Source organism: Streptopelia decaocto (genome assembly GCF_964273445.1).
Source record: "Streptopelia decaocto genome assembly, chromosome: 3".
NCBI classification, from domain to species: Eukaryota; Metazoa; Chordata; class Aves; order Columbiformes; family Columbidae; genus Streptopelia; species Streptopelia decaocto.
Genome location: NC_138656.1, coordinates 121309875 through 121323107, shown reverse-complemented (window position 1 = coordinate 121323107; position 13233 = coordinate 121309875). Strand labels below are relative to the sequence as shown.

General features: G+C 71.0%; 1 protein-coding gene across 3 annotated transcripts; it reads left to right on the top strand.

Annotated features, from left to right (window-relative positions):
- Positions 1-2826: 2826 nt before the first annotated feature.
- On the top strand, positions 2827-12818 carry TMEM214 (transmembrane protein 214). 3 transcript variants are annotated; one of them, XR_014183585.1, is made up of 17 exons: positions 2827-2993; positions 3272-3471; positions 5160-5310; positions 6099-6233; positions 6968-7050; positions 7535-7640; positions 8440-8521; positions 8669-8770; positions 8849-8990; positions 9108-9199; positions 9286-9334; positions 9818-9931; positions 10236-10353; positions 10819-10915; positions 11148-11316; positions 11657-11922; positions 12456-12578. XR_014183585.1 is itself a non-coding variant. In XM_082048154.1 (17 exons), the coding sequence occupies exons 1-17, from the start codon at positions 2852-2854 to the stop codon at positions 12580-12582; spliced, it is 2052 nt and encodes a 683-aa protein (XP_081904280.1). In that variant the 5' UTR covers positions 2827-2851; the 3' UTR covers positions 12583-12818. The 3 variants fall into 3 exon arrangements, 2 of the variants coding, with proteins under 2 accessions (XP_081904280.1, XP_081904279.1); XM_082048154.1 differs by having other exon boundaries at positions 9827-9931; positions 11657-11808; positions 12456-12818; XM_082048153.1 differs by having other exon boundaries at positions 11657-11808; positions 12456-12818.
- Positions 12819-13233: the final 415 nt, after the last annotated feature.

Sequence of the window (13233 nt, the reverse complement as noted above, 5' to 3'; positions counted from 1 at the left end):
GGTGCGGTGCGCGGCAGCCCCTGGGTCAGTGCTGCGCTGAGCTCCGCTCCGGCCGCCGTCCTGGCTCCTGGCCGGGGCCGCCCCTGTGGCTTTGGCCCCTCGGTCCCGGCCGCGCTCAGCACCGCCCTGCGCTGGCCGGGGGCAGCCGGCGTCCGTCTGTCCTTGTCCCCGGGCACCACCGCGGAGCTGACGCTCCCCACAGGGCTCGCAAGTGCCGGTGCCGCTGTCGGGCTCGGCTGCTCCTGCGCTGGGGGCGGCTGCGTGTGGCACGGGGTGACATTTGCCTTTCTGCGCCCTCAGGCTCCCCTGCCACCCCCGTGACCGAGCACAGGTCACTGACTGTGGCGTGTGATGACCCTGCCAGCTCCTGCCACACACCCGGTGTGTCCCACGGGGGCCAGTGACTCCCGCGGGTCCCGGATGCTGCTGATGCGTCCCCTGCTCTGCTCCCTCGCCAGGGGCCTGTCCCTGCGCCCTGGGCACTGGGACCCCAAAGCCCGGGGTGATGCAGGGGTCCAGTGCCTCTGCCACTCCTGTGCCACCAGGTCCCCTGTGCACAGCTCCCTGCCCGAGGTCTCTGTCACCTCCGGCCACTCAGCTCCCACGGGGCTTCACCTGGCCCAGCCTGGTCCCTGGGGCTCGCTCATGGCGGCTCCCCCATCCCCCGTCCTGCCGACCCCTCTGCCCACCCCCCGCGGTGCCCGAGCACGGCAGCGGCTCCCGCCCGCCCCGTGGGGCGCCCGGCGCTGTGGCCGCTGTTGGAGATGTGACCCTGATGCTGTCACGACTGTCGCGGACGCGGCGGGCACGGGGGTCCCGGCGAGCGCCCCACCCGCCGCCTGGTGGCGCTGCCTTGCGGGTGGGGGCGGGGCTATGCAGCTCGCGCCGCTGGCGGCAGAGCCGTTTCGAAGGGGCAGAGGAGGGGCCTTGCGTGTAGGGCGTGGCCATGCAGATCAGATCCCGCGCGGCATGACGGGAGCTCCCCGCGCCACGACAACAGCGCCCGCGGGCGTGCACGAGCGCCGCGTGGGCGCCGCGTGCGGGCGAGACGCGGGGCGCGGGCAGGGCCTCGCGCGGGCCGTGCGCGGGTGTCGGCGCGGGGTGTCCGTGTGGTGGGGGTGTGCGGGGCGGCGTGGGGCGGCGCGGGCGCGGGTGCGGGGCATACTTACCTGGCAGGGGAGACACCATGATCAGGCAGGTGGTTTTCCCAGGGCGAGGCTCATCCCTTGCACTCCGGGTGTGCTGACCCCTGCGATTTCCCCAAATGCGGGAAACTCGACTGCATAATTTGTGGTAGTGGGGGACTGCGTTCGCGCTCTCCCCTGGCGATTGTTGTTCAAAAACAGAGCTCGGATCGCAGAACGGGGACAACGAGGGTACGTGGGGCTCACGCGTGTCCCCGGTCCGTGGTGCCGCAGACGTGCGCACGGGACCCAGCGCGTCACGAACCCCACAGGCGGCTCCTCTCCGTGCCGATTTCCACTTGGCTCGTTCCGCGGGTGTGAAATCACGGAAGCGCGTTCCCACCGGTGAACGCGGGCGCTGTGTCACCGCAGCGCCCTGTCCCGGCTGAGCCGCACGGCGAGAGCGAGAATCAGAAAGCGCTGGGCCGGACCGGCCAGAGCAGCCCGATGTACCGGAGCCTGACAGCGGCAGCTCCGCGGCGCGCGCACGCGGCGGAGCGGGACGGCCGCGGCGGGCGAGCTGGCGCGCGCCACGTCCCACCGAGCGAAGGGCCACGTGACCGCTGAGCGGCGGCGCGAAACGACAACGTGCCCGCTCAGGAAATCGGGTCAAGGGGCGACGGGGGCACCGGAGACCCCGCCGGACCCGATGCCAAAGCGGGAGTGCGGGAAAGAGCGCGGTGTGGAGACAACCTGTGCTGGATGCGTGGACTGAGCGGTGAAACGAAGGAATAACAGCAGGTGTGTGGGATGAAGGGCAAGAAGCGCGAACCGCGCGCACAGTCGGGTGGAGAGCGGCGGGAGAGCTGCCGCTCGCCCCTCGAACAGCGCCGGTGGCCGCCGGCTCGGGAGCGTTTCCCGGGACACGGCCCCGCACCGGCACTGCGCCGCAAACCCGCCGCAACATCCCGTGCGGCACCACGGAACACGACTCCAGCCGCTTTTTGTACGGCCAGACTCAAGCTGAGCTCTGTTTTTGAACAACAATCGCCAGGGGAGAGCGCGAACGCAGTCCCCCACTACCACAAATTATGCAGTCGAGTTTCCCGCATTTGGGGAAATCGCAGGGGTCAGCACACCCGGAGTGCAAGGGATGAGCCTCGCCCTGGGAAAACCACCTGCCTGATCATGGTGTCTCCCCTGCCAGGTAAGTATGCCCCGCACCCGCGCCCGCGCCGCCCCACGCCGCCCCGCACACCCCCACCACACGGACACCCCGCGCCGCACCCGTACCCGCCACACACCCACGCGGCGCCTCGCGCCCCACGGTCTGTCGCCTCCGCTCAGCGCCCACGCAACAGTCGCGCACACTCGCGGCAGCGTTGTCGTGACGTGGGAGCTCCCGGCGGCCCGTGCGGTGACTGATCTGCATGGCCACGCCCCGCTCTGCAGGCCCCGCCCTTCCCTCCCCCCTGCCCTGTGTTGTTGGGCGCCCGGGGCTCGCGGAGAAGGCGGGGCGGTGCCGGTGGGGGCGGAGCGGGCGCCGGCGACGCGGAGCGGGCGGGGCCTCTCTGGGGGCGGGGCGAGTTGGCCAAGCCCTGCCGGGCCTGGATGCCCGGTCACGTGGCGGGGCGGGGCGCAGACGTGGCACCCGTCGCGCCGGGCGCGTGTGCGCGGCGGCACCAATGGGCGGGCGCGGCGCCGCCTCCCGCTCCCCGCTCGGCGCGATGGCGGCGGCTCCGGGCGCGCTGTCGGGCGGCGGCGGCCGCTGGGAGGTGGTGCGCAAGGGCCGGCGGCCCGCGGGCGGCACCGGCAGCCGCCGCGCCCTGGGAGAGGCCAACGCCGGCCGCGCTGGGCTGCCCACGGCCGGTGAGGGCGGCGGGGCCGCGCCGGGCTGTCACCGCCGCCGCGGGGCCGGTTGTGCGGGGCCGGCGCCGGGGAGGTTTGCCGGGCTGTGCGCTCGGTCCCGCACGCGTGGCTGCGGCCCGGGGGATGTGCCCTGCGCGGGGCGGGCTGGCGGGACTGGGACGGGCGGTTCCCAGGGGCTGCGGTCCGGGATGGCCCCGTCCCCGTCCCCCGCCGGGGCTGGGCCCGGTGCAGCCGGTGCTCCCGGGTCCTCAGCCACCTCCTGCCCTTCCCTGTTCCAGCCCCCATCGCCACCTCCGACACCATCTTCGAGCTGGGCTTCGAGAAGGCGCTGAAGAAGCAGAACAAGGAGCAGGTGCCCCCGGCGCCGGAGCCGCCGCAGCGCCGGCAGCACGCGGGGAAAAGCACCAAGAAGCCGCCGGCGAGCGACGCCGGAGCCAAGCCGGGGAAATGCCGCTCGCTGGAGGAAGCGCTGAGAGCCGTGAGTGCCGGGCCGCACCGGCTGCCCCGCGGCTGCCGTCTGCTCAGCCGGAGGCAGCGGCACGGAGCGCCGTGCCCACGTGTGCTCGGTGTCCCCGCGTGGGCTCGTGGCCCTGGGGAGGAGGCCGAGGTTCAGTCTCACGCCACAGCCCCGTGTGCCGGGACACCCGCGGGCTCGGTCCCGCCTGGGGACGGCCCTGTGCCGCGCTGCCGCGGCCGGGGGGGCGGCGGGAGCGGAGCAGACGGTGCTCGGCGCTTTGGCAAGTGCCGGGCTGGCCCGGGAGACGCGTCCCCTGCTGGGGGTTGTGCTTTTGGCGTCGGCAGGAACGAGGTGGCTGGGTGGGAATGTCTGGTTTCTTTCTTCACCCCTCCCTGTCTGCTGCCCGAGAGGATCCTGAGAAAGCTTCCTTGGTGAAGCCTCCTCCCTGTCGCACTGGCGAGGTCCTGGGAGCCGAGTCTGCAGCTCCTGCGCTCCAGACTAATCTGTAGAACTTGTTTGTCTCCGTCCCACCCATCCTTACGCTGTCTGAGCACAGTCTGGGTTTAGCAAGGAGCCCCAGGTTGACTCTGTGAGGGGACGTGCCTGGGCGTCCCCCGCCCCACGCGGTGCCCCCGTGGCTGCGGCTCCCAGCCCGCTGGGCACACGGTGCTGGGCACACGGTGCTGCGCATCGGCAGCCGCACGCGGGACAGCCAGCGCACACCTGACGGGTCGTTTCTGCGCGTGTGGGCGGACGTTCCTCGGGACAGCGGGGCCGGCGCGGTGCCCGGCGGCCGCTCCGCGCGGCTCGGCAGCCGCAGGCGCCGTGCGCCTGGTGCTCTGTCGGCTTTGCTGACAGCGTTGCTTATTTTTTGACATAGCGGCAGCTATTTTTTCTTACTCCTCTTTTCAAAATGGTTGCAAAAACAAACATGCGGGAAAAGGGACCCAACTCAGGTTTGGTAACGTGCTGCCACTGAAATCCAGCACGTATGGAGGCGTCAGGCTGCAAACTTCGAGTGTGGCTGCATCCGCCGAGCCCCCTGAGGGCGGCCGGGGCGCCGGTCCCTGCCGGCCCGCAGGTCACCGAGCTAAAGCGCCAACAATAACCACGTTTGGTGGCAGATGGCGCGGGGAGCAGGGTGAGAGGGTGTGAGCCGCTGGCCACGCTCGCAGCTCACGGCCTGGCGCTTGCCCGTTGTTAGCTGCATGGCTCTCGATGGTCGCGGCTGCATTCCCGCTGCGGTGCTGGCGGTGCCGGCACAGCCGGGCGGTGCTGGGCTGGTCCTGCCATGCGGGTGCATTGGGTGGTTTGTGCGGAACCGCCGGTCCCGGCACCTGCGGGAGGGTGGAACGGGGCTCCGGGGGGAGACGCCCGTTCCCGCAGCCGCGCAGCCCTCCCGACGTCCCCGCTCTGGGGTTTCCGCAGCCCCGCCGGCGCCGGGCGCCGCGGTCCCCGCGGGTTCCGCTGCTCTGCGGGAGCAGCCTGTGCCAGTCAGCAGACAATTTCCAGTGCCAAGGCAGGCGCTGTTTGCAGGCCGGCGCTCCCGCCCGCGTCCGTGGGTGGTGGCCGGGGGGTTTCCGTGGGCGCGGGCGGCGCTTCCCCCGTGCCCAGCAGCCCCGGGAGCGGAAGGTGACGCTCCGTTCGGTGCTGTTCGGGCCGTCCTGCGCGCCCCAGGTCAAACGTCTGTGCTGTGCTGTCGCTTGCAGCTGGACCTGGCGGATCTGCAGAAGGAGCTGGAGAAGAGCCAGAGCGTGTTCCCTGAGAACCCCTCGGTCTGGGTGAAGGACCTGGCCAGTTACCTCAACTACAAGCTGCAGGCGCCGCGGAGCGACCCGGCGCTCAGCCAGCACCCCCACGGTCAGTGCTGCGGGGAACGGGGCGCGGGAGCGGCGCGGGAGCAGTGCGGGGCAGCCCTGCCCGCCCTCCCGGGCAGCGTTTGGGCTGGATGAGACCCCCAGGTCGCTGGGTCCCACGGGAGGAGCCGAAGGGGCTCGGCGCTGTGTTCTGTGCCGGGTTTGTCCTGCGCGGGTCTCGGGGCGCAGGTTGAAGGGCAGCTCGCTGCACATGCGGCTTTTAGAAAGGTGGGAACCCCAGGACCAGAACAGTCGCAGGCGGGAGAGGGAAAGATCCCCTGTTTCCCCTGAGACAAACTGTCCCCAGTCCGGGCTCGTTCCCTGCAAACCGAGGCCCTTGGGCTTTGCTTTTCCCCTCTCTCCACACAGGAAACTTGGTGATAAAAAAGGCACCAGATTGTGGTTTTAACAAATAAAATGGGGATTATTTCCTGGTTGTCTGATGTCACTATAATTGACTTTCTGTGCCTACCAAGGCAATGAGGCTGAGCACAGCTGGCAAGTCAGACATTTTCCCAGTCACCCCTTCTCCGCAGGGACCTGAGCCCTGTACCTGTGTGGCATTCGGGTGTCCCCATGGCCCGTGGCAGGGCTGTTCACCGGGTTTCCCGTTGGCGCGGGGCCGCGCTCGCTGTGAGCGCTCGTGGCCGGCGCGGCGGGGCCGAAAGCGGAGTCCCCTCCCCGCGCCCCGCAGCGTCCGCCTCCCCACCCCCACCCCGGGGCCGGGCCCCGTGTGCCGGCTGCGGTGCCGGGCCCGCGGGGCGCCGGGCTCACGGCCCCGTGCCCGCACAGACTACCCGTACAGCCTGGTGGGCCGGGAGCTGCGCAGCATCATCCGGGCGCTGCTGGGCCGGGCGGCCGGCGTGCTGGAGCTCTTCTTCGACCACTGCATCTACACCATGCTGCAGGAGCTGGACAAGACCCCAGGTGAGGCGCGGCGGCTCGGGCTCCCCCGCGTGCCGGGCTGGTTCTGCCGGCTGCTCCGGCGCTGGGGTTTTCTGGCCGTGGGGACGCTGCTGCTGCTCCTTGGCAAGTTTAAGAGCCCTCTTGAGTTCCTCTGCAGAGGGTGAGTCGCCACTGGTCACCGTGCTGGTCACCCCTGGTCACCGCACTGGTCACCCCTGGTCACCGCGCTGGTCGCCACTGGTCACCGCACTGGTCACCACTGGTCACCGCTGCCCCTGTCTGCCCGGCCGCTGTGAGCTGGTGTGGCTGGTGTGTGGGGGTGAAAGCCCATTGTGTCCCGGGGGGGCCGGTGGCAGCAGTGGGACTGTGCTGGGGAGCACGACAAGCGCGGGGACGCCACCCCTGCCGTGGCCACACCGCCCGTCCCTGGGCCAGCAGAGCTGGAGGGGTCACTGGCCAGTGCCCGAGAACAAGGGGGGGGTCCCCTGAACCCTCCTCCTCCTTTGGAGACAAACAAGGGGACGCGAGCCCTCGGGAGCTCCGGGCCGGGGTTGTGGCGGTGCTGGTGCCTGTGGTGCCGGGCAGGGCTGGGGGCGGCTCTGAGGTCTGCGGGTCCATCGGGCTCCTGCGGGCAGAGGAACCGGGGGGCAGGACGCCCCCGCCGCGCGGGGCCGCTCCCGGGAGCGGGGCGGGGTCCCGCCTTTGGGGCTCCCCGGCGCGCTTGGGGCCGGGCTGAGGCGTGCGCTGTGTTCCAGGGGAGTCCCTGCACGGGTACCGGATCTGCATCCAGGCCCTGCTCCTGGACCGGCCCAAGATCGCCACGGCCAGCCTGGGCAAGGTGAGCGGGCGCCGGGAGCGCGGCGCTGCTCCCACCGGGGTCCCGCAGCCGCCGTGCCGCCAGCTGCCCTGGGCCAAGAGGGACCAGGGTCTCCAGTCCCGCCGGGCTCCCCAGATGTGCCAGAGCCCCGCGAGTGCCGCTGTCCCGCAGTGTCTGGTCTCTGAGTCCTCGCGCAGAGCTCGTGCTCCCTCGCTGCTCTGTCCCCTCGGGGGCAGGGGGGACGTGTCCATCCCTGGCGGCCGTGGGGCACAATGAGGGTCTCTGGGGCCGGCCAAGCAGGAGCTGCTGCGGCTCAGCTGCCGTCCAGCACCACGCGGTGCCGGCAGCTCCGCGTCCCCAGGGCTGGGTCTGGGGGGACATGGCGCGGCTCCAGCCCCCCAGGGCCGAGGGTCCCTGCTGGGGCTGCTCTGGCTCGTTTGCGGCAGCGTTGGGGCGGGACGGGCTGGGGCTCTTCCCCGTTAACGTGTCCTTGTCCTGCCCCCAGTACTTGGAAGTGCTGCGGTCGCACCAGAACCGGCCAGCGAAGTGTCTCACCGTGCTCTGGGCGCTGGGACAGGCCGGGTTCGCCGACCTGCACGAGGGGCTGAAAGGTGAGAGCCGGGAGCGCGGTGACGGCTGGAGCGCGGTGACGGCCGGGCCCGGTGCTGCGCTCCCGCTGCTGTCACCGCTCGGCGCGGGGTCCGCTTCAAACCGTGTCCCCTGGGCTGGTCGCCCCGCGGAGGGGAACGGCCTGTGCTGGCGCTGGGGACGGAGGCACAAGCGCTCGGTGTTCGTGGGACACTGTGGAGCTGCGTGCGGGGTTCGTTGTTTCAGGGCAGCCGGAGATGTGGCACGACGCACGGTGCTCGCGGGGCGAGTCTGCCCAGCCCCGGCGGCCCCTCGGCCACGGAAGCTGCCCCGTGGCAGCCCGGCTCCAGGGCACCTGCCGGCCGGCGCCGGAACCGCGGGGTCCCGGGAGCCGTCCTGCCTGGGATGGGGGACGAGCTGCTCGCGTTCCGCTGCCAGCGTGAGGCAGCGCGGCCGCGCTTCCAAGGGGGTTCTGTCCATCTGTCTGGGGGTCTGTCCTGTCTGGGATCCGTCTGTCTGGGGGTCTGTCCGTCTGTCTGGGGGTCTGTCCTGTCTGCGATCCGTCTGTCTGGGGGTCTGTCCGTCTGTCTGGGGGTCTGTCCTGTCTGGGATCTGTCTGTCTGGGGATCTGTCCGTCTGTCTGTTTGGTTCTCTGGGGATCTGTCTGGTCGCCTGCCGGCAGTTTGGAGGGGGACACGGGCGGGTTGTGTCCCGGGTTTGGTCCGAGTGTGGGTGGCCCCGCGGCGCTGGTGCTGATGGCCGGGGCGCGCTCGGTGTCCCGGGACACGCGGGGGCTCCGTGTGACGCCGCGTCTCCCCGCAGTCTGGCTCGGCGTCATGCTGCCGGTGCTCGGGATCAAGACGCTCTCCCCGTACGCCGTCTCCTACCTGGACCGTCTGCTGATGTGAGTTACCCCTCGCTGTCATTATTGTCAAGGGGAACGAGCGCTGGCCGGGGCTGCTGCTGGGCGTGGGGCTGTGTCCGCGGGTGTGAGTGTGCGGGCGGGTGTGCGGGCAGCCCGGCCCCCCCTGACGGGGTTCGTGCCGCGCAGGATGCACCCAAACCTGACCAAAGGCTTCGGGATGATCGGCCCCAAGGATTTCTTCCCCCTCCTGGACTTCGCCTTCATGCCCAACAACTCGCTGCCGCCCAGGTACAGCCGCACACGCGTGCCGCGCGCGGGCCGCGCCGGGTGCCCGCCCGGCCCCCCGGCAACCCTGCGTGTCCCCAGCCTGCAGGAGCAGCTGCGCCGGCTCTACCCGCGCCTGAAGGTGCTGGCGTTCGGCGCCAGGCCCGAGGCCGCCCTGCACACCTACTTCCCGTCCTTCCTCTCACGGGCCACGCCGAGCTGCCCCCCCGGCATGAAGAAGGAGGTGAGCGCCGGGCGGGTGCGGCCGCCGGCGCCGCGGGGTTTGGGGCGTTCGGCTGTGCCGGGGTTTGCGCCACGCGGGGGACGCGGACAGGCTGTGACGCTGCTGCGCTGTCCCCAGCTCCTGACCTCCCTGAGCCAGTGCCTGAGCCTGGACCCGCTGAGCTTCGGCGTCTGGCGGCAGCTCTACACCAAGCACCTCTCCCAGTCCAGGTGGGTCCCCCGCCGCGCCGCGGGCCCCGCTGCGGTCACACCGCTGCTCGGAGCTCTGGGCCCAGCCCCCCGTTTTCCACCCCCAGTTTGCTTCTGAACCACCTGCTGGAGTCCTGGGACAGCAGCAGCAAGACGGTAGGAGCTGTGGGGCAGGTCCCGGGGTACGGGGACAGCGGGTGTGTGCTGCGGCAGGTTCCTGCGTGAGCGGTGTCCCCGTGGCACCGTGTGTCCCGGTGCTGTCCCAGCGGCTCAGCCGGTGCCTGGGGGCGCCAGGGCCCTGTGCGGGGACAGGCAGCACAGACGTCCCAGACTCAGCCCCGCTTTGGCTTTGCTGCTCTGGCGCTGTGGGGGCGGCGCTGGCCGTGGCTCAGGGTCCACAGAGGAGCCGCACGGCTCCGGGTGACGGCGGCTGGGTCGGCCAAGGCGCTCGGCCTCTGCAGGGCCCTCGGGGGTGTCCCCACAGCCCGGTGTGTCCCGTGTCCCGGTGTGTCCCGTGTCCCGGTGTGTCCCGTGTCCCGGTGTTCCTGCCCCTCCCGGCTCCGCTCCGCCCGCAGCCCGTGGTGCCGGGTGTGCGGTGCTGCCGGCGCGGGGCCTGAGGCCGCTCTCGCTGTCCCCGAGGTGCGGCAGTCGCTGCAGGAGACGGTTCGCTCCTTCAAAGTGACAAACGAGGAGCTGGCGGCGAGAGGGTCCAGTGGCGCCCAGGACGTGGCTGCCTGCGATGCCGCCTGCAAGGTGAGCCGGGCAGCGCCGCGGCTGCCGGGGCAGCTGGGTGCCGGCGCTGGGTTGCGGCTCCGCGCTGGGTTGCGGCTCCGCGCTGGTTGCGGTCAGCTTCACCCGCCGCCGCCACACGCCGGGCTGGGGACCCCGCAGCGGCACATGTGCAGGACACGCTGGGGACAGATGGCGCTGGCCCCTGTCCATCCTCCCAGCTGCCGGGCAGATGACACTGGTTTCACGGGGAGGCCGGGGCGGGGGAGGGGCCGAGCTGCTGGCCCTGGGAACCGCGGTGACGGCGCCGCGTCCTCCCGCCCGCCAGGAGCTGCTGCGCCGGATGCGGGGCCGGGGCTTCCCCTGGCAGCGGCTGCTGCTCGTCCTCCTGGTCTTCGCGGCCGGATTCCTCCTGCACGACGTCCGCACACACGGCTCCTTCCAGGGTGCGCGGCGGCTGCGCTGGGGACGTCCCTGGGGACGGGGGCTGCCCTGAGCGGAGCCCCCGCGCAGCCCTGTCCTCACCGGGGCTGTGAATGGGTGTGCGAGGGGGTCCCTGGGGGCTGTGGGGTGTGTGTAGGGGTCCCTGGGGGCTGCGGGATGTGTGTGGGGGTCCCTGGCGGCTGCGGGGTGTGCGTGGGGGTCCCTGGGGGCTGCGGGGGGTCCCTGGGGGCTGCGGGGTGTGCTGGGCCGGACGCTCTCGCAGGCTGCAGACAGAGCCCTGCCTGTCCCCTCTCGGGAGGGTTCCCGCAGAGCTGCCCTGACCCGGGTGCTCTCTGCTCGGTGTTTCCGCCCCTCTTTGTCCCCTCTCGGAGTGTTTCCCGAGGTGTTTTGCGGAGCAGCTCGGTCCGTGTGTCCCCAGGACAGCCCAAGCACAGGGCTGCGCAGGGAACGGCTCTTGTCTCTTGCAGCCTCCTCCTCCGCTCGGCTGCTCCGCGACTCGGGCGTCCTGCCGGCCGGGCAGCGCGCCTGGCACACGCTCTGGCACGGCTGCCGCGAGGGGCTCAGGTCAGTGGCAGCGGCACCGGGGGTGAGGCGGCTCACCCGGCACCGAGACCTCGGGGAGCCCCTTCTGGGGTGTTCCCAGCTCTGCTGGGCGCTTCCAGCTCAGTTCTCGCCTTCTTCCCTGGCCCGTGCAGCAGTGCCGGTGCCCGTGTGCTCCACGGCTCTGCCGGTGGTGCCGGTGCAGCCCGTAGCCGGGGCGGCCGGCGCTGCCTGAGCCGCGCTCGCTCTCTCGCAGGTGGCTGGAGCGGAGCCTGCCCGGGCTGGGCTCCGGGGCGGCCGCCGCGCTGCAGCCGCAGCTGGAGCTGCTCTGGGCGGGGAGCGGCGAGGCGGCCCTGCTCGTGTCCCAGCAGTGCTCGGCCCTGCTGGCCCAGCTCCGCAGCGGCCTGCCCTGGCTCGCCGAGTGGGTAAGGACGGTGCCGCGTGCGCTGGAGGGGACAAGGGACCCCAGCGGGGCCGCAGCCCACAGGGGCTTCTGAGAGCAAAGGGCCCGTGCCGGGCTCTGCCAGGGCAGGTGGGGGACGGTGACATCCCTGTGGCTGCTTCTGCCCGCCGGTCACTGCGAGCTGCTGGTGCGGGGGTCTGGGAGGAGGAGGCACCGCAGCCGGGCTGTGACAGACGGACACCGCAGCCGGGCTGTGACAGACAGACACCGCAGCCGCACTGCGCCACTGCTCTGTCCCCCTTGGCTGCGGCCCCACATGAAGGGGCAGGTGGTGTGAAGCCTTTGCCGTCTCTGTCCCACAGCTCCAGTCCCGTGTCCCCGAGTCGCTGCTGCACGTGGCCGAGTGTGTGCGGGAGCTGCTGCTGTTCCTGGTGCGGAGCTGCCTGCTGCCGCTGCTGGAGGGGCTGGCGGCCGCACTGCGCCACGGCTGGGACCGCTGGGCCGACTCCTGCAAGTGAGCACCTCCCTGCGTGTCCCCGCGCCTCCCTGCGTGTCCCCGCGCCTCCCTGCGTGTCCCCTCTGTGCTGCAGCCGCAGGCTCAGCCCCCGGCGGCCCCACGGCTGTGGAGGTCAGGCCCCGGCGCAGCGGAGTGTCTGTCCCTGTCCTGGCTGGGGGTGGGACGTGGCAGCGGGGTTGGTGTCACCGCGGCCCCATAGAGAGCTCGTGCCCCCAAGCTGCACCCCTGCCACAGGCCGGCTGTGTTCCTCCCGTGTCCTTGTGTCACCCCTGTGTGTCCCAGCTGTGCGTCACCCATTTGTCACCCTGGGCAGCAGGGCACAGCCCGCATGGTGCTGCCCTTGCCGCAGAGCTGGCACCGCGCTCCTCGGGGCAGAGGGTGGGGGTGACGGAGCTGGTGACTCAGTTGTCACTTCTGCAGCACTGGGGGGTCACAGCCAGACTGGGGGCGCTGCAGGAGAGGGTCCCCGTGCCCCGGCCGCTGGTCCCCGTGCCCCGGCCCCTGCTCCCCCATGCCCAGCCGCCTCCTCTGCCCCTCCCGCGGGGGCGGCTCTGCTGGCCCCCGGGCTCCCACCGCCAGGGATGGGTGGCCACTGCTGCCGTGGCTCTGTCCCCCCGCCCTGACGTGTCCCTTCGCCGTTGCAGCGGGGACGTGTCCTGGGCCTGCGTGCAGGAGCAGCTCGGCAGCCTCACCTACTCCTCCTGGGTCTACCTGCACAACACCACCGTGGCCGTCACCAACTGGGCGCTGGCCGCGATTTCGGGACACTGACGCGGTGCCGGCGCCGCCGCCAGGAGCAGCGCCGGGGCGCGCGCGGGGACGTTGGGCTGAGCTGGGGTGAACGGGGCGGTTTTGTCCTCTCCTGGAAACACGCTGGGTTCCCCGTGGCTGCGCCTGGTCCCTCCGCCGGGAAACGCGCACCCAGAACCGTCTCCCGCGGCAGGGCCGTGGCACACGCGTGTGCGTACGGACACATGTACATATGAGTGCTTACCAGGGCGTGGATACACGTGTGTTCTTATCGACCTGTGTATTTGGGGACGTGTGTATGTGTGTGCATACGTCTGTCTTGTATGGGTGTACAAGCGCGTGTATGCATGTGTGCTTATATACAGGTGCACACATCAGTGTGCACGTGCGTGTATATAGGTGTGTGCACACACGTGCATGTGCCTACACATGGTTTTATGCACGTGTGTATATAGATGTATGTATATAGATGCATGCACATGTGAGTGTGTGTGTGTGCGTATTTGTGCACACATGCATGTGTTATGTACAGGCATGCCCATAAGTGTGTGGGCACGTGTGTGTAAATGCAGGTGTGTGTATGTGCATGTGTGTGTCCATGGCTGCATGTACCCGTGTTCTTATGTACAGGCACACAAGCGTGTGCACACGTGTAGGTATAGGGGTGGATAG